A 19321-nucleotide genomic window follows, 5' to 3' on the forward strand; every position below is an offset into this window, starting at 1 on the left:
GAAGGTCACCGAGAGCAATCAGAAATCAATCGGACCTGCGAATAATTCCGTAAACCATCGAGTGTATTCTTTATAGAACTTCGATTGCGACGGTGGGATGGATTGAAAGAGAGTTATGAATTAATGAATTGAAAGATTAAAAAACTAATGATTTTAAAAAATAAAAAAAAAGAATTGAAGAATTTATGAGTATAATAAAAATGATATGGATTTTAAAATTTATGAATTTATGCATCTGTGGATCTAAGAATTCCTGAATTTATGACTCTATAAGTTTTTCACATTTCCATTCCATTACTGCAACTGTCTCCAGAAAAGAAAGAAGCAAAATAATAATGAGAACACGAGAGACAAGTACACCGGAACAATTGCAATCGTTTGCTGTGAAGAGAGAAGCGGGTTTAAACTCTTTAGATGGTCTACAATTTAGACTGTAAAGTAAATTAAGCTGTATGTGTGTATGGAAAAAGAAAACTTAGCTGACGCCACTGCATGCTCAATCCATCCATGTTCGATGGCTTCCGGTTGTGATACACTCACTACGATAACCTCGCACTCGATGTATTAGACGAAGGCAAACAAACTGTTCGTCATGCCAATGTTTACACGTGTCGGAGGGAGAGCACTATAACGCTAAATCGATCACGCGACAATTTAGAGAGCAACAAAAACTACGAGTTTTCACTACCACAAACGCAACATCAAAATTGCTTCCCCCAATATTTCACTTCACCGTGCCATCGTCAATCAGCAATCGTAAACGAAATACGCGGAACAACAAAAACACACGTCCGCACTCGACGACTGCCCGATTGAAACTCTCACTTTTTAATTTGGGTCAATTTAAGGCAAAAAATAGGTCGCAAGAAATGTTGAATAATACCAGGGACAGACATACAGCTGTACTTGCGTTGTACGTGTACAGCGTTGTACAGGTACCCTCGTACCATGACAGACATACTTTGGTTGTACATTGTACCGTATGTCAAACTGACAATCAGATATTTTTCCAATTTCCACCACATATTTCAATGAAAAAGGTTTTTATTTAGTGTCTAAACTATCAAACACAACAAACAAGTTTCCAATCTGAGTTATTAACTTAAGAAAAGGCAAAGAAAAGAACGTTTATCAAGTGATTTGATTCTGCTTGTTCATGCTACCCACCACTAACCGTCTATGGCGCTGCGCACAGTACAACTGTAGCCATGTACAGCGGTAAAATAGGTCGGTACAGGTACAACGATTGTACCGAGTTGCTTGCATGGTTCTAGCGCTGTACATGGTGACAGACATACAATTTTCGAAGTAGGGGAAAAGGGGGGAATTTGGACCGCCTAAGCAAATCGCCTAATATTTCCAAACCAATACGGTCTAAATAAAAAATGTCACATTGTATACTGAGCTACACTTGTTTTCTCTCAATAAATAATGTTTAATCATTATATGAAGCTTCAATCTACCAAATATATCATAAAATAAAAGAGATGATTTTTGGACATTAAAATTTGATGCGGGGTGATTTGGACCGTCTGTGGGGTGATTAGGTCCAGTGTGTGTTTCATCGAAAAAAACATACTTATGTTTATGTAAAGTATTTTGGGATAATGTTACAATCAGTAACAATGTTTTGGGATCGATACCAGGTGTCTTGGCTAGATTCCAGACCAGAAATGTTGGATTGACACCATCTCGAATTCTGCCTGAATCTTTTCACTGTTGGTCGAGCATTTTCAAACACTTTTGATGCTTGGTCAAAGAAAATCCGTTCTCGATGGCCTGCGCTGCTCTTTCAAGCTCCTCCTTCTTCCAACGTTGTATGTCCATCCTCTTCTTGTAATTTAGGGGGATCTGGAATCAATTAGACCAAAGAAAAGTCTCAAACCTGTAGGACCAATTCACCCCACAGAAACGTGTCCATGTCACCCCACACAACACGCAAAAATTAAAATGCAGTTAATTTCATTTATTGTTATCAAACTTACAGTTTCGCTACATCAAATTGTTCCTCTTCTGTAGGCGAACAGAACTTTACTGCACAATACACGAAAAGTTTGTTTAATCAGCGGGAAAAACCTTAAAACCACGATCGGAAAACTCACATTTTTTGACGCTCAAAGTACTTGCTGTGTTTATGCTACCGTTTCCCTCTACTTGTGAAGTTTTACCAAAGTTTTTTTACTTTAGGTACATACGGTTCAATAATAGAAGGAAATGACATTATAGAAAATCCAAGTTGAGCCGTAACTTTTGAGATAAAGGGGTGGTCCAAATCACCCCATATGACCAAATCACCCCGTGTTACCATACAACGGTAGTACAGCTGTATGTCTGTCATAAGTATAATTCTTCCATAATTGAGATTTGAGCTTGATTTCATAGTTAGAAATGAATGTATCGTAAGTTGTCTGATGTCACTTTTCCCCGCGAGCACTTTGAAAGTCATCTAAACACTCAAAGCAGAATGTTCGATAACAGAAACTCCAAATGAAATCGTCCTAAAAATGCAGATTTTGAAAACTTGTATTTTTGATTCCAATGAAAGTGTGTATTCCGTTTGGATTGGAGGAAATATGAGTTTTTCACAGCAATTGGGAATTTTTTGACTCAAGCGTAACTTTTGAAAAGGGCGTATCGATTTTAGTAAGAGAAATCTTTGATAATTTATATCTCAAAAACAATGAGTCGTACCGAAATAGTGTTTTAGAAAGAATTATAGAGTATTGATGGTTGAATATGCAAAAAATGTACACTGAGAAAAAAAATAATACTCTTTTTTTTTATTTACAAAATAAAAATTCAATTTGCAATATCCAAAATACATATTTTTAATTTTTTTTATTTTTTCATACAAAATAGAAGTCATGCAGAAAATTTTAAAAATGGGCCCAAGATGGTAAAACTATTTTTGACGAACCTTGTGGATCTTAGAATTTTTAGGAATTTTCGAAACTTCGAATTTTTGTATGTTAACAATCATTTTCAGCCACAAATTATGAATCCTGATGTGATTTAAAACAAAAAAGGTTATTATCAATCTCCTTCTAAATGTAGCCATTCTCGAAGTATTTAAAAAAATATTTCTAATTTATTGTCTTTTTTATAGTAAATAATCCCTTTTAATATGTTTGTCGTGTTATACCGTCATGTTCATGAAATTTTATGAATTTGCTTATAATTTCCAACAACTTTTTCAAATACATCATCATGGTTCATTTTTTGACTCAAGCGTAACTTTTGAAAAGGGTGTATCGATTTGAGTAAGAGAAATCTTTGATAATTTATATCTCAAAAAATATGAGTCGTACCGAAATAGTGTGTTAGAAATGGTTATAGAGTATGTAATGGTTATAGAGTACTCTTTTTTTATTTACAAAATAAAATTTTAATTTGCGATATCAAAAAATATGTATTTTTTTATATTTTTTCATTTTTTTTTTCATATAAAATAGAAGTCGTGTAGAAATTTAAAAAATGGGCCCAAGATGGCTAAACTATTTTTGACGAACTTTGTGGAACATCGAATTTTTAGGAATTTTTGAAACTTCGAGTTTTTGTATGTTAGCAGTCATTTTTAATCACAAATTATGAATCCTGATGTTATTTGAAACAAAAAAGGTTATTATCAATCTCCTTCTAAATGTAGCCATTCTCGAGATATTTAAAAAAATATTTGTAATTTATTGTCTTTTGAATAGTAAATAGGTCCTTTAAATATGTTTGTCGTGTTATACCATCATGTTCATGAGATTTTATGAATTCGCTTATAATTCCCAACAACTTTTCCAAATACATCGTTATGGTAAAGAGTTACGTTTAGGAGTTACGTTACGAAACATTTGAAGACATGTGGGTTAATACAAAACGTAGCGAAACTAAAAAATCGCTTTTATCTTAATACAAACTTCAATTAATCAAAAAAATTGCTGGAAATTATAAGAAAATTCATAAAATTTCATGTACATGACAGTATAACATGACAAACATATTAAAAGAGATTATTTACTATAAAAAAGATTATAAATTAGAAATACTTTTTGACGTAGGACTACGTCTTTCATTTCTATACCGGGGTGTAAAATCAAAGTTTCGAAAACGAAAGCGTTACGCCGGATACCGAGATTTTGAGCGTTAATAGCTCCTAAACAACTGAGCGAAATGGTATGATGAACACTTCATTCGAAATATAAAATGTCTACGCTTTATATACTTGTTACTTTTTGATCCAAAAATTTGTTTCAATAGCCTTAAAATTGCTTTCAAAACAGGCTATTGAAATCACCAATCGGTATATAAGCGAGCGCCGCTCGGAAATCCACTCAGTTATAATTGAACAGCGATTGGAGCATGTTGTCGCTGTGTGGTAAAGCTCTTCGTTTATCATGAAAGCGCGGATGAACGGTGCCACCAAGAGCCTGTTTGTGCCCCTTAGGCCAGAAGGAAATCCATCAGGAGGAGAGTGATGCCACAAACGGTTCCCCGGGAAGAGTTCGGAGCAGCCGCCACACACACACACACACACATACACGCGCGGAACTCTTCGTTTGGATGCCATTCAGCATCGAGAAAATTCCGGAAAGATTCAATCGTTGCTGAAAAATAATCTGCCAGTTCCTCTGGGAACTGAAAAATACATTCATGCAAAAGAGTTCATTTTAATGTTTTCTATCCATGTAACACTGCGACCAAATATTCTTCAATTATGTGCTATTAACAGGTGGTTATCGAGTTAGCATTAACCATTGGTGGGGTTAGAGTATCGAGGATAATGTGGAAACAACTATTCGTTGCTGAAAAATAATCTGCCAGTTCCCCTGGGAATTGGAAAATACATTCATTTGAAAGAGTTTATTTTAATGTTTTCTATCCATGTAACACTGCGACCAAATATTTTTCAATCAAGTGCTATAAACAGGTGGTTATCGAGTTAGCATTAACCACTGATGGGCTTCGAGTATCGAGGAAAATCTGGAACAAACTAATCGTTACTGAAAAATACCTTGCCAATTCCCCTGGGAATACATGAAATGAGAAATGAGAAATACATTGATGCGAAAGAGTTTATTCTAATGTTTTCTATCCATATAACACTGCAACCAAATACATTTGGTTTTGTGATTTTTCAATCGATCGCAATTAACATGGAAGCTTCTGAAAATTATTCTTCCCCATCAGTAGAAAATTTTCGTATCCAATATTGTATGCGCGCGCAACGGAAAATGTTTCGCATCGCGAAAATTATATAATTTTCAATCGATTATTGCTCAGTCGCCGAATGTTTCAAACTCAGAGAGTTCATTCCCCTCTTGTTTGTCTTCCAAATTACTATCGTAAACCACACCTTCTCTCGATTCAATCACGCACAAAAAGCATACTTAAGCGATATTCTGGTGGTGAAACGCATTCACTCTTCGTGCGGACATTGATAAGGTAACATCATAATTGAACGAGCTGGACGGCGAGGAATCGAGATATTCATTACCTAGCCTGACCTAACCTGAAAGACATGCAGTTTGTTTGGAACTGTGAGGGAGGGCAGAAAAGCCGAGCCATCAGGAGAAGAGATAGTGACCAAGAGAGTATCAGCATCGAAAAACGGTTCTCCGGGAAGACATCGAAGCAGCCGCCACACACACATACACGCGCGGAATTTTTTTCTCGTTTGGATGCCATTCAGCATCGAAAAAAATCCGGAAAGATCTAATCGCTGCTGAAAAACAATCTGCCAGTTCCCTGGGAATTGAAAAATACATTAATGTGAAAGAGTTTATTTTAATGTTTTCTATCCATGTAAAACTGCGACCAAATATTTTTCAATTAAGTGCTATTAACAGGTGGTTATCGAGTTAGCATTAACCACTGGTGGGCTTCGAGTATCGAGGAGTATCTGGGAAGATGTTATTGTTGCTGAAAAATAATCTGCCAGTTCCCCTGGGAATTGAAAAATACATTCATGCTAAAGAGTTTATTTTAATGTTTTCTAACATATAACGCTGCGACCAAATACATTTGGTTTTGTGATTTTTCAATCAAGTGCAATTAGCAGGAAAGCTTCTAAAGATTTTTCTTCCCCATCAGTAGGATATGTTCGTTTCCAATATTGGATGCGCGCGCAACGGAAAATGTTTCGCATCGCGAAAAACATAATTCTCAATCGATTATTGCTCAGTCGCTGAAAGCTTCAAACTCAGAGAGTTCATTCGCCTCTATTTTGCCTTCCAAATTGACATCGTAAACCACACCTTCTTTCTATTCAATCACAGACAAAAAGCATACTTAAGCGATATTCTGGTGGTGAAACGCAATCTGTTAGAGGCGAATGAACTGAAAAGTTTAAAGCCTCTTTAATTCAACATCATCATCATGAAACGCAATCATTTTTCATGAGGACATCGACAAGACAACATCGTTATTGAAAAAAAAAAGTGTTTAAATGTGTCGCCGCACAGGTCATGCATTAAGACCGCGATTCATCGCGGAACGATAGAGCGGGTGTTTAGACTACGCTCTATCATGAATAGTCAGGAAACAACATTATTCCCCGGCTTTCCGCCTGAAACATAAAGCAAAGGAAAGATAAACAAAACAAATGCTGCGTAGGTTGTTTATTGCACCGGAGCTTATTCCGGTGGAATGACACAGAGTAGGAAAAATATGAGTAAGAGCTCGTTAGGAGCTCATTAGGGCAATAAACAAAGGGAAAAGATAACACGCCTGCGAGCGTGTAAATAATCATCCCTCGTTTGCCCGCCTGGCTTAGAATAACTAATTGTTTTCTTTTTTCTCTCTCTTATGCTACGCCCTTCTGGGGTAGACAAGACCTCACAAGGAGGCAAATATGTTCATTGCGATGGGCTGCGCAGGCAACTTATCGCTATGAGTAACAAAGGGTAGAAATATAGAAAAACACGTGTTCTCCCCGGATCTCGCACATGAGCGAGAAAGGGAGAACAAATAGTAGCTAGAGATAAAATTATGTATAAAAACCTAAGAAATTCTATGAATAAAGCACTCTCATCTGAACTCTCGAACTGCACACTTTAAATCAAGGCAAAATATCACATCCAGGACGAGAATTATCATAACACGTGTGTAGGTTACACACCGACAACAGAAGAAGGCTACTTGGTTTGCTCGCTGTGTAACCCCACCGAAGGAATTAACGAACAAGGAGCACATGCACTTCCACGGACACCTATAGCGTCTGCCGCCACAAATAATTCAAGGGAACAAAAACAGATAGAAGATCTAACGAATCTAGTCACACGACTAACAGAGATGCATGTTAGCGAACGCAACAACATGATAAATCTAAGAAGCGAAATAGCAACATTGCAGGCTTCATTCAACACTTTAGTCGTGGGTACGACGACAACAGCAACACAGCAACAAACGGAGTTACCATGCTCTCCGGCACAAGTGCAGTCAACTGAACCCCTAATTAACATTTCCGGGCAACAACTTGATCGAGCAACGATTCAAACTCCACTACCAATAAATCCCGGTCCATCAATTGGCTGGGAGCGGAGTGCAATGGTACCAGCTCCACAGCATGGAGACTTCATGATTCTAATGAAAAGGCAAGCTTTGACTCCCTTGCCAAAATTCAGCGGGTCACCAAAGGATTGGCCGAAATTCAAGAGGATTTACGAAGTCAGCACGAGAGAATGTGCGTTTTCCAATCATGCAAATCTCTCCAGACTTGAGGCTGCGCTGGAAGGACGCGCGGCTAAAAGCGTGCAGCAACTATTTACAAACTCAGAAAATGTTCCGAGCATAATGGAGAGATTAGGGGAAAATTTCGGAAACCCGAAATTCATATATGAGGAACTACTGCACGATCTACAAAAACTTAAAAAAGAGAGTAGATCGGTAATAATCGAAATGTCTGATGCCCTAGAAAATATGGTGGCAAATATGACAGTTATAAACCAAAGAGGTTACCTACTAGATGCACGGTTAATAGAAGACCTAATAAAGAGACTTCCCTACAACTTGCAAATAGAGTGGACACGCAACAGGATGATGAATGGTGATGTTCCATCTCTAGAAGAATTGAGCAACTGGCTGAAACCTCACGCCAGAATAATGAGGAATATGGCCTCTTCTCTACCAACAGTAACTAGAAACCAAACGAACGTCCATCAAGAGATGCCACGTATGAAATGTCCGGTTTGCTCGAATAACCATAAAATTTTTGATTGCACAGAATTTAAGAATTCGAACATCCAGAAAAGATGTCAAGTGGCAGTCCAACGAAAAATATGTTTCGGATGCCTTGGTACAGGTCATATGGTTAAAGATTGCAGACGTACCAGAAGGTGCGGTTTGAATGGGTGCAACAAACACCACCACAGAATGCTACACTCAAAACCAACAGAACCAACCGCTCATGGTACGTCCACGACAGTCCCGCTTGAAGCCAATTGTAACATTCACAAATCCCCAGCAAATAATAAGTACTATCAAGTCATTCCGGTAACGCTTCAGAACGGAAGGCATTCAGTCGATACATATGCCTTCCTGGACACAGGGTCTTCCCTGACATTGCTGGATGAGGAAATGGCAAACTCTTTAGACCTTCACGGAAGAGAAGAACCCCTACAACTGAAATGGACACAAGACGTGTCTCGGAACGAAAGTAACAGCAGAATAGTCCAAGTTCGAATTCAAGGGTCTTCCAGAAAGTCTTACCGACTCGACGGAGTAAGGACCATTAGAAATTTACAGCTTCCAACTCAAACATTGGACTACGAGGCGATGGCATTGAGATATCCATATCTAAGGGACCTTCCGATCAAGAGCTATGAACTAGCAAAACCGACGATTTTGATAGGGCTGAGTCACAGCCATTTACTCACCGCCATGGAAACCAAAAGAAGAGGCGACAATGAACCAATAGCAGTAAGAAGTAAAATAGGCTGGTTTATCTTTGGAAATGTTAAATCTGAGATTAAATACGAGACTCCAGCCTCTTCCCATGGAAATGCACTGCTTCAACGAGACGAAGAATTAAGAAACATGATGGCTGCACACTTTTCGACGAATGAATTTCATATCGGACGTCCAACACGAATTCAAGATCGTTCTCAAGAAACAGTCAAAGAACCTATGAGAAGTCACAACAACGTGATGCTGATATCTTCATCCGAGGAAAGAAATGCAACGATCTCAAGTAAAGGAAATCATCCAACAAAATCAAAGCAAAAAAGAAGACGAAACAAGGCTATAATAAAAGGCGTTCCTACATCCCAGTTCAACCTTTCGAACCTAATGAAAATTATAATGACGATCATAATGTCGTTCACTCTAATCAACGCTATATCAATAAAACCCATCGACAGTGACGGATTAATGTTTGATCATCAAGGAACGTGTTTACTGCATAGAGGCATATGGCAAACAAATATTCAAACAAATACGATTCCCAGTGAAGACATCAAATCAATTAACTCCATACGAAGTAACTTAACGACAGCAATGAAAGACATCGAGTTTGTCATCGAAGACTCTCTACTAGAGCAAATTACAACATCTGTTGAGCGTTTATGCGATGACGCGATTGATGAGATCAAGCAGACAACGAGAACCAAACGAAGCAAAGGATTCTTCGGTTTTTTGGCGGATTTGATATTTGGTAGCGACGACATGGAAAACGAGCTACAAGCAATGCGAATTCACGAAGACGAAAAGATTCATCAAGTATCGGAGTCAATGGTAAAAATGAATACCAAGGCGTCCAAAATGGGAGAGCAGTTGAACGAGAGATACTACAAATTGTACAAGGACATGACTCAATTAAAGCAATTATACTCCGCGGACAAGGTTCAAAAATTACGAACGACGATGCTAGAAACTACGATATTGGCACGGGAAGTTATCGACGGAACATTGAATAGATATAGGAAAATTCGCACGTTTCCTTTGTCACTCGATGAACTGACCCAAACGAGAAAAAATATTTCCCAAGCATTACCAGCAGGATACACTGTCCTAGATCACCCATCAGCTGTTAAATACAATACACACGTAATTAACGGATCCGTGATAATTACTATGACCAGCGTTATTATCAATAAGATTGAATTTGAAGTATTCAAAATAATAGCTATTCCACATATTCAGAACGGGTCAATTATTGTCGCAGAACACGAACGCATAGCCGTAGGCCACAACAATGAGTTCTTCTATCCATCGAACGAAATGACTAAACTGAACGATACACATTTTATAACAGTTCAGCCAGAACTAAGTAAGGAAGTGGATTGCGTAGCAGCTGTTATAATGCATATTGCGAGTACCCGTAAATGTACCACGAAAATATTAACCGCTCCTTACACCGTATTGGAGACGCTGTCCACGCCTAACACGGTCTTATATTATACCTCTGAAGCAAAAGGAGTAGTTATACACTGCGACAGCGTGGTAATGTCACCACCATATGATGCGGCTGTGGTAACCTTGCAACCGGATTGTCGCATACAATCCAAAGGCAAAACAATATATGGAAAACTAAACGGCATAAATGTGAAAAGGGTAACGTACTTCAAATCAACATATCAGATGATGGAGCACTTATTGGATGGATTCAACAACACATCCGTGAACGACACATTAGAACCAAAACCCGATAATCCATACAAGGACAATGGAATAATAAATGTGTACAACAGCATCGATCCGTTTCATCCCGAGTCCAAGCATCATTGGAGGAATGCAGTCCTGTTGATAGGGATAATTATAATTTTGAGCGGTATTATCTACTTCCGCTGCTGCAGACAAGGAACTCGCTCTAGACCCAGAGCTACAGCGGAACCGGTCGCTCGTATAAGAATGAACAATCTACCGAACAGACAACAAATAGAGGACACTGCACTTTAAGGACCAAGCATTGAGGAGGACAAGCTGCGAACCTAGCATCATATCCGAAAGAAGCAGCCAAATAGATGTAAGCTCGCGCCAGAGCCAAGATGAATCAAGGACCAAGCATTGAGGAGGTCAACCGGTAGAACCAGACATATGCTAAATAAAAAAAAACACAACTTCGAATTGAAAATCTTTCTGTTAAAAACACGTTGAATGTATTAATGATTTGTAGTTCAGGACACTTTTATGGAAAGAAGAAATATTGAAGAAATGAATATACTCCTGTGAGAGTAAGAAGTCATATAGATGAATTGATGAAGCACTAAGCTGTAAATGATTGAAACACAGAAAAGGATAAGATCGCATTGTATTTGCAACACTTAAAAAATAAATCCATAGGCAAACGAATACGTTCAAATGGTTTACGTAATTCAACCATGAATCATCCACTCATAGTAAATCGAATTTGATTTGTATAGCTTCAAGTTGAAACAAAAGAAAATGTAATAAAAACATAACCCTAATGGATATTGTAGAATTATAATGAAACAATTCGGCATCAGAAGTATTGAAGAAATAATTAGAAACAGATGCGGCACAGCTCAATTGGTAAATCTGCCTTACGCGATTTACGAGGGCCGGTATGTCGCCGCACAGGTCATGCATTAAGACCGCGATTCATCGCGGAACGATAGAGCGGGTGTTTAGACTACGCTCTATCATGAATAGTCAGGAAACAACATTATTCCCCGGCTTTCCGCCTGAAACATAAAGCAAAGGAAAGATAAACAAAACAAATGCTGCGTAGGTTGTTTATTGCACCGGAGCTTATTCCGGTGGAATGACACAGAGTAGGAAAAATATGAGTAAGAGCTCGTTAGGAGCTCATTAGGGCAATAAACAAAGGGAAAAGATAACACGCCTGCGAGCGTGTAAATAATCATCCCTCGTTTGCCCGCCTGGCTTAGAATAACTAATTGTTTTCTTTTCTCTCTCTCTTATGCTACGCCCTTCTGGGGTAGACAAGACCTCACAAGGAGGCAAATATGTTCATTGCGATGGGCTGCGCAGGCAACTTATCGCTATGAGTAACAAAGGGTAGAAATATAGAAAAACACGTGTTCTCCCCGGATCTCGCACATGAGCGAGAAAGGGAGAACAAATAGTAGCTAGAGATAAAATTATGTATAAAAACCTAAGAAATTCTATGAATAAAGCACTCTCATCTGAACTCTCGAACTGCACACTTTAAATCAAGGCAAAATATCACATCCAGGACGAGCCCCCCCCCCCACCGAGGAAGGATCAACCAAGGAAGGATCAACCAAGGAAGGATCAAAATAGAAGGTCGAGTGAGTATAGCCAGAGGCCAAATTAATCCCGGCCAAATCCGAAACTTCCAACCTCTTCCCTTTCCTTTATCCTCCCCCTTGGCCCCGCCCGGCCAAAACCTCCCAGTGACGCGGTACCACCGGATCTAACAAAGTAGGCGCATATGCACTCTACTAGATCTGACCTACCACAAAGCGTCCGGTAAAGGGCCTCCCTATTTTCAAAGCACGATAAGCTGCAACCACATTTGGTGGTTGCAACGAGGAATCCATTCCTCGTCCTCTGAGCTGCGCCAACATTTGGTGGCTCCAGAGAGGACTAGTTCCAAACTAGCCTAGCTGTGGAGCGACAAAATGACATATTGGAGAAAAAAAACCATTTTTTTATTAGAAAATAAAATCTGTTTCCAATATATCACGTTTCCATTATATCATGCGATTTTTTTTGAACGTGATATAATCGAGACGTTACTGTAGTTTTTTTTTCGAAGTCCAAAAATTGATTGATAGCCAGACGATTGATTTACCGAAACAACAATTTAGGAAGCTATCACCCTTATTCTTGTTAACGGCCGTATCTGCTTTCGTTCGAACGCTCTGATTCGAACACGTTCGGAGAAGGTATCATTGGTTTCGTTCGAACCTGGCTGAACGAATCCACTTTCGAATGTAAACACTGTTGGTGTTACCAGATGTGTTTCGAAATTTAAATCTTATCTAGGGAAGTTGAATTGTCAAATCGCTGCAAAGAATCAATGTCGCCGTCTGCAAAATAAATAGTTGTAAAGAAACAAAGAAAAACAAACGATGTATGTTTCACTTTGTTTTAAGTGCGATAGTTTTCAAAATTTTATTTGAATTGATAAAAGCTGTTCATCAGACAGTGAGAAATGAGTTTTCATTGATAGTTTTAGTTTTTGAAATGTGTATTTTTCCCGTCGCAGTTGTAATGAAGCAAAGATAAACAAACGATATGTGTTTCACTTTGTTTTAAGTGTGATTTTTATTTTATATTTTATTTGAATTAATAAAAACTGTTTATCGAATAGGGAGAAATCAAAGTTCATTGATAATTTTAGTTTTTGAAATGTGTATTTTTCCCGTCGCAGTTGTAATGAAGCAAAGATAAACAAACGATTTGTGTTTCACTTTATTCTAAGTGCGATTTTTGTTTTAAATTTTATTTGAATTGATAAAAGCTGTTCATCAGACCGTGAGAAATGAATTTTCATTGATAATTTCAGTTTTTGAAATGTGTATTTTCCCCGCTACAAAAGAGCGTTTGTTTTGTATGAAAGATTTCAAGAGGATTATATTTTTTAAAATCCGAATGTCACCAATGGTTTTGCCGATTGTACAAATTCGACTTCTTTACAGATCGTTGGTTTATTTCTTTTTCTAGATCCGTGTTGATAAATTGGTGGAAATCGAGTGACTTGCTTGTGCAGTTGAAATTGTTGTTCTCAAGGCAAAAGATGGATACTGTTATGCTGGGTTATGTCGCAATGATGGAAGACAACACCCCCTCTTTGAGAATGAGTAGAAGTAACCTTAGAAAGAAAACCAACATCATGAATTTATCAACAACACAGTAAGAATGATCAATTCTTAGAGCTAGATGATTTATTATAAGACATTTTAATTTTTGATTTTCAGATTCAAGAAGAACTTTCGTTTGAATAAAACAGCATTTCGATACATTGTACAAGAGATAAAAAATGAATTTCCACGTCAAAAGAAAGGCGGTCTATCGGTGACTGATAAACTTGCTGTCTGCTTGCGTTTTTTCGCAGAAGGGAGCTATCAACATGGTGCTAGCAAGGACTACGATGTGGCTATAGCCCAGTCAACGTTTTCCAAAGTTCTCGACGAGATGTTGATTATTTTGGAAAGGAAGATTTGCACCAAATGGATAAATTTCGAAATGACACAACAAGAAATGAGGGAAGCAAAGCGATTTTTTTATGAAAAATCGGGAATTCCGGGCGTTATTATGTGTGTAGATGGCACGCATGTTAAAATTATTCCGCCAATTGCAGACCGGAATCTATTTTATAATAGGAAAGGGTTCTATAGTCTGAATACTATGATAGTAAGTTGATTGTTATTTGAATTTTTCAATAATATCCTTTCTTGTTAAAAACGTAAATTTTTATACAGATATGTGATCACACCCAACGTATTCGATTCGTTGATGCAAGCTTCCAGGGGTCTAATCACGACTCTCATATTTGGAGTTTGAGTTCAGCAAGAGCACGTTTACAGGAAATGCATAGGAATGGTGACACAAATACCAAAATTTTGGGTACTTTACAAGAATAACATTGATGTACATAATTTACAATCATTTTTCTGTTATTTTGCAGGTGATGCCGGTTATCCTTCCGAGCCGTGGTTGCTCACGCCTTATCGAGCTCCAGAACTAGAAAGTCCAGAAAGCGAATTTAACAGCAAGCATGTTTTAGCAAGGGGGATAATAGAGCGAACGATTGGAGTTCTAAAAAATCGATTTCGATGTATCCTTGGTGCTCGTCAGCTCCATTATACGCCTACCAAAGCGGCAAAAATTATCAGTGTTTGCTGTGCCCTGCACAATATATGTTTATATTTTAAGAACGACAATGATGAGGTTCAGTCAACTGAATAGATGTTTTAAAGTGTCGAATTCCTATATTCTAGATTTTATATACCCTTCATATATATGTTAAATATTTACAAATAAATATTTCCTTCACTGACGAAAACATTAATTTACATAGTATAGTTTAAAACACATTCAATTATATTTATTATCGTGAAATATTACATCGAAAAACGCATGATTTATTCAAGTTGAGGTAAATTCTATAGTTTTCCATCATTGCAGCATAACAGTATCCATTATTTGTCTTGAGAACTGATTCAAATCGTATAACTTGCATATTCTAAGTTGTATATAAAGTTGGATTAAATCACACTCGTTTGTAACGTGGATTAAATTATACATCGTATATATCTAAAATTGTATAAAATGGGAAAACCCGATTTTATTTATCATGATATTACTAAATCGTAATTCGATAAAACAAACATCGGTTTTATGATATTCTTGAATGGCGTTAACGTTCGCTGTGGAACTTTTGCCGTCTCAACGTATGCATTAACTAGGGTCATTCATTAATACTTGGTTGAGATTTCTATGCCGAATAACACGCCTTGAATGTACTCTGGAGTGGCAAGCTCTAGAATACGCGTGACCACAGCAAACCGGAAGAATTTTCTTTGACGAAAAATCCCCCGGCCAGAACGGGAATCGAACCCGAACACCCGGCATTATAGTATGGGATATATAAATAAATTTCTCAACCACTCTGCAGACTGCCTATTGGACTCAGGAGTGTGGGATTGGATCCACGTTTCATCCATTGTCACAAAACGTAGAACGAAGTCAACTCAATTTCGCTTCAACAATGCCAAACCGACTATTGAATCATCAACTCGCCGCTGTTTTTGTCAGCAAACGCGGCACCCACCAAAAACAATATTTGATCCAAATACAATGTTTTTCTGTTTTCATTTTCTATACGAATACTCAGGTAGAACTTAAACAACAGTAGCAACGATCCTGACCACCTACATTCTTGTACCAGCGCCATAACGTATCACATGTTGAAAACATTAACAAGTTGGACCACAAACATGCACCGAGTCACCAACTACCACCTAGTCAGTGACGTGATATCTCACATGTTGATGTTAGCATTACTTATTTAACGTGTGTTGTTGTTCATTGACTTGACCGATCTAGGACAATAGGCCACTTTGTTTAATATAAGTAGCATTGAAAAGTGAACTGTATCTTTATAGCTCAGACAGGAAATAAAAATGATTCTTAGTTTGTCAATCGAACTGTGTAGTTTTAACTCGATCAGGTTCGTCACTAATGCTATCAAAGCTTTGAACAATCAGAAAACCATAACGGCGACACGAATCAAAATGAAATCTTCAGCATCTTATTAAAAATTATAACAAACACTAGTACTTGTATATTTTATAAGACACTACAAAGAATCGATTTTTGGTACTCTGAAAGATTGGTGTTCGAATTTTATATTTATCAAAGCAATAAGTAGACCTTACATAAATGTAGTTTTGAAATTATGTATTTTTTATTTGCATGTGATAATTTCTCACGAAGGTACAACCTTATTTAAATTTTCGATATCGCACTTCTAATTTTTCGAGTAGTTTTTAACTATTACATTCGAAAATGTAATATATTCACATTACAATATATACTTTTAAAATTCATGTCATTAAATTACAACATAGCTTAGCATTCACATTACATTACATTCACATTTGTTTTAAAATCGAAATGTCTATTGTAGACGGCTTAATTCCATCTCAAGAATCCTTTTTTTAATTTTCAGTTTTTCCAGATTAATTCTCTCTAATTCCAGATTGTGCCTCTGATTTTCCATCAGCACATTGTTGATAGTTTCGTTTATGTTCTCTAACTGTTTCGAAATCTGTCTGTTATAATGAACCAAATCAGCAGTTTTTTTTTCAAAGCATTTTAGAATATTGGTGACCGAGTCATGAAACGTTGCTTGGTTTTGCACTTGTGTCTCCAGCAATGTGTGCATTGATGTCCTCCTCTTCTTCGATGTATGCGTCTCATTATTCTCATTGGCTCTATCCTCCGGAATTCGATTATCTTCAATCGACGCAGATTCCCCACTGTCATGAATTGATTGATTTGCGCTAGGTTCTAGCCCGAAACTGCAAGTGTCGGCTATGCCCTCAACTGCTGGAGCAAGTCCTGCAAGAACAACAACTCGTTCCTCCAGCGCAGTAAGTTCAATAAACTTACTAGGACCCCCACCTGTAGCAAATTGCTCGCGACGGTTGTGGGCTAGCTTGCGTTTCGTGTTCGATTTCCAATCGAACCAGACCTGCAAAAAAACTGGTTTAGAGAAACGAATATAAATACAGAACTTTGAATGTATCTACCTTTTTCCACGCAGTTGAATCTTTAGTTGGTGGCCCAAGACTGTTCAACTCGGCTGCCACAGAATTCCAGTAGGGAGAAGCATTGCATTTCGCGAAACCCTTCGCGATATCCGGCTGCTCTTCCAAGAGATCAACCAGTCGGCTGTATTGATCCTTGTTTGTGCTTTTGGATTTCGATGGTTTCGACCTAAACAGTCCGATGGGAATAAAATGATTAGGTTAAAATAAAAAAAAATGAATGGCTTAAAACATTGTTCACTTACATTGTTCTATCCAGGTTCTGTTTCGTCTAGGTTTTAGAGTTGAAATATTCTATTGGAAATGTCTTTCTTTCTGCTTCTACAGCAATTTTTCACTGTAATTCAAATAAACATTAAAGCACATCACATAGAATTTCAGAATTAAACATAAAAGAAAATGAACTTTTACATACCACATCACCTGAATAAACCACAAAAACGTAAACATCGATTGAATTTTCTTCTACGCTTCGTCTGATTCGCAACCCAACATTAACGTTTGACTGACAGGCGAAAAAACACTTTCGTACGAAAACAAGGATAGGACAATTCGTTCGAACGAACGATGTTCGAAAGTTCGAATGGATAGATTTCTTTCGTACGAAACCAAGGATACGAATGAGGCATACTTTCGAACGTTTTCTATTCGTACGAAAACAAGAATAAGGGTGTATATTTTGTACATGCACTACTCAATAAAATACAGTACCGTATTTTCGACCATTTTTGATGGTTCCGTATTTTTATCAATTTGTACCGTATTTTGAGTACAAAGAAAAAAAATATTTGTAATACTGTCATGTTGTACTACTATTAGCGATCTTCAAAACATTTAAACATTTATCTGCCACTAATTTGCTGATGATGATTTTTTAATTTTATTATAACTCTTCAACATAAAAAAAAGCAGTATTTCGGACTAGTGTGGTGCAAAGTGTTCTAAAAAAATATGGAGATTTATGTCCAAGACAAGACCGCATTATTAATGCAGGACTACGAAATTATTTCGCTTGTTCACTACTTCGGCTGGAGGACCAGAGAAAAAAGGCTCTCTGTCGCATCACTGAGCGATTGTTTTCAAACAAGATTTTTTTCAAATTGCCATCGTAAACCACACCTTCTTTCTATTCAATCACGGACAAAAAGCATACTTAAGCGATATTCTGGTGGTGAAACGCAATCATTCTTTGTGTGGACACCGACTGGACAACATCGTTGCTGGACGAGCTGGACGGCGAGGGATCGAGTGCCTTTCTCAAGGCAAGAGGGTGGAGGTGGTAGCGTTGGAGTAAAGTAGAGTAGAGTTTTCAAAGGGCCTTTCTCAAGGCTAGAGACGAATGAACTGCAAAAGTTTAAAGTTTCTATAATACAATACCTTCCTTTTTTGAAACGCAATCTGTTAGAGGCGAATGAACTGAAAAGTTTAAAGCCTCTTGTTACGGACGAAAATGTCAAATCAGGGCCGGTGGTAAAATTTGTTTACGATCTAGGGATAATAAAAGAAATATGTGTTTCCCTATCTCGAGCAACGGCGAGAATAGGAGAAACTGAATTATGAAACACATGTTTTCCCCGTATCTCGTATAGGAGCGAGAAAGGGAGAAAACAACTAGAAAATAGGTACTTAGAATGACGCAGGCAAAAAGAGATTGCCGGATAAGCAGGTAGAACACATGGCAGGAATAACTGAAATGACGCAGGCAAAAAGAGTTTGGCACCAAGGCAAAAGAGAAGTAATGAATACCCTTGCGCACCAACAGGCAGTTATTATTGTGATAAGATGTTCAGGTAGCTTATCGCTATGTGTGGTGAGGGTAGAATTAAGAACTGGGGAGATAGTTTTAGTATAAAAACTGTAGAAATCACAGAAATAAATCACTCTCGATTCGTCCACGGAAGAAGCGTTTTCTTTGTGAGTAGAATCCGAACCAGCTAGTCAAATTACTAGCATCTAGGGAATTTTGACATTCCCTAGATTAACACCTCTTTAATTCAACATCATCATCATGAAACGCAATCATTTTTCGTGAGGACATCGACAAGACAACATCGTTATTGAACGAGCTGAACGTGCTGGACGAGCTGGACGGCGAGAGATCAAGAGATTCA

General features: G+C 37.7%; 2 protein-coding genes across 3 annotated transcripts; one reads left to right on the forward strand and one right to left on the reverse strand.

The window, feature by feature from the left end:
- The first annotated feature begins 12752 nt into the window (after positions 1-12752).
- LOC129770671 (putative nuclease HARBI1) lies at positions 12753-14941 on the forward strand. Its single transcript, XM_055773635.1, has 5 exons — positions 12753-13006; positions 13600-13788; positions 13854-14289; positions 14358-14502; positions 14564-14941. Exons 2-5 carry the CDS (start codon positions 13673-13675, stop codon positions 14842-14844), a joined length of 978 nt encoding a protein of 325 aa, XP_055629610.1. The 5' UTR covers positions 12753-13006; positions 13600-13672; the 3' UTR covers positions 14845-14941.
- Positions 14942-15197: 256 nt separating this feature from the next.
- LOC129770672 (uncharacterized) lies at positions 15198-17875 on the reverse strand. Of its 2 annotated transcripts, XM_055773637.1 has the most exons (4): positions 17626-17875; positions 17456-17547; positions 17193-17379; positions 15198-17134 (listed from the first exon to the last, which is right to left on the reverse strand). In XM_055773637.1, coding segments are annotated over exons 2-4 (765 nt in total). In that variant the 5' UTR covers positions 17458-17547; positions 17626-17875; the 3' UTR covers positions 15198-16558. The 2 variants fall into 2 exon arrangements, with proteins under 2 accessions (XP_055629612.1, XP_055629611.1); XM_055773636.1 differs by having other exon boundaries at positions 17456-17875.
- Positions 17876-19321: the final 1446 nt, after the last annotated feature.

Source organism: Toxorhynchites rutilus, chromosome 2 (genome assembly GCF_029784135.1).
Source record: "Toxorhynchites rutilus septentrionalis strain SRP chromosome 2, ASM2978413v1, whole genome shotgun sequence".
Taxonomy (NCBI): domain Eukaryota; kingdom Metazoa; phylum Arthropoda; class Insecta; order Diptera; family Culicidae; genus Toxorhynchites; species Toxorhynchites rutilus.

Bases quoted from the DNA above. Each gene is read 5' to 3' on its own strand.
- LOC129770671 (XM_055773635.1), top strand. From the start codon at position 13,673: ATGGATACTGTTATGCTGGGTTATGTCGCAATGATGGAAGACAACACC. The intron at 13,789-13,853 runs GTAAGAATGATC...TTTGATTTTCAG, and splicing joins ATGAATTTATCAACAACACA to ATTCAAGAAGAACTTTCGTT. The intron at 14,503-14,563 runs GTACTTTACAAG...GTTATTTTGCAG, and splicing joins CACAAATACCAAAATTTTGG to GTGATGCCGGTTATCCTTCC.
- LOC129770672 (XM_055773637.1), bottom strand. The intron at 17,135-17,192 runs GTAGATACATTC...GTTTTTTTGCAG, and splicing joins ATTCAACTGCGTGGAAAAAG to GTCTGGTTCGATTGGAAATC.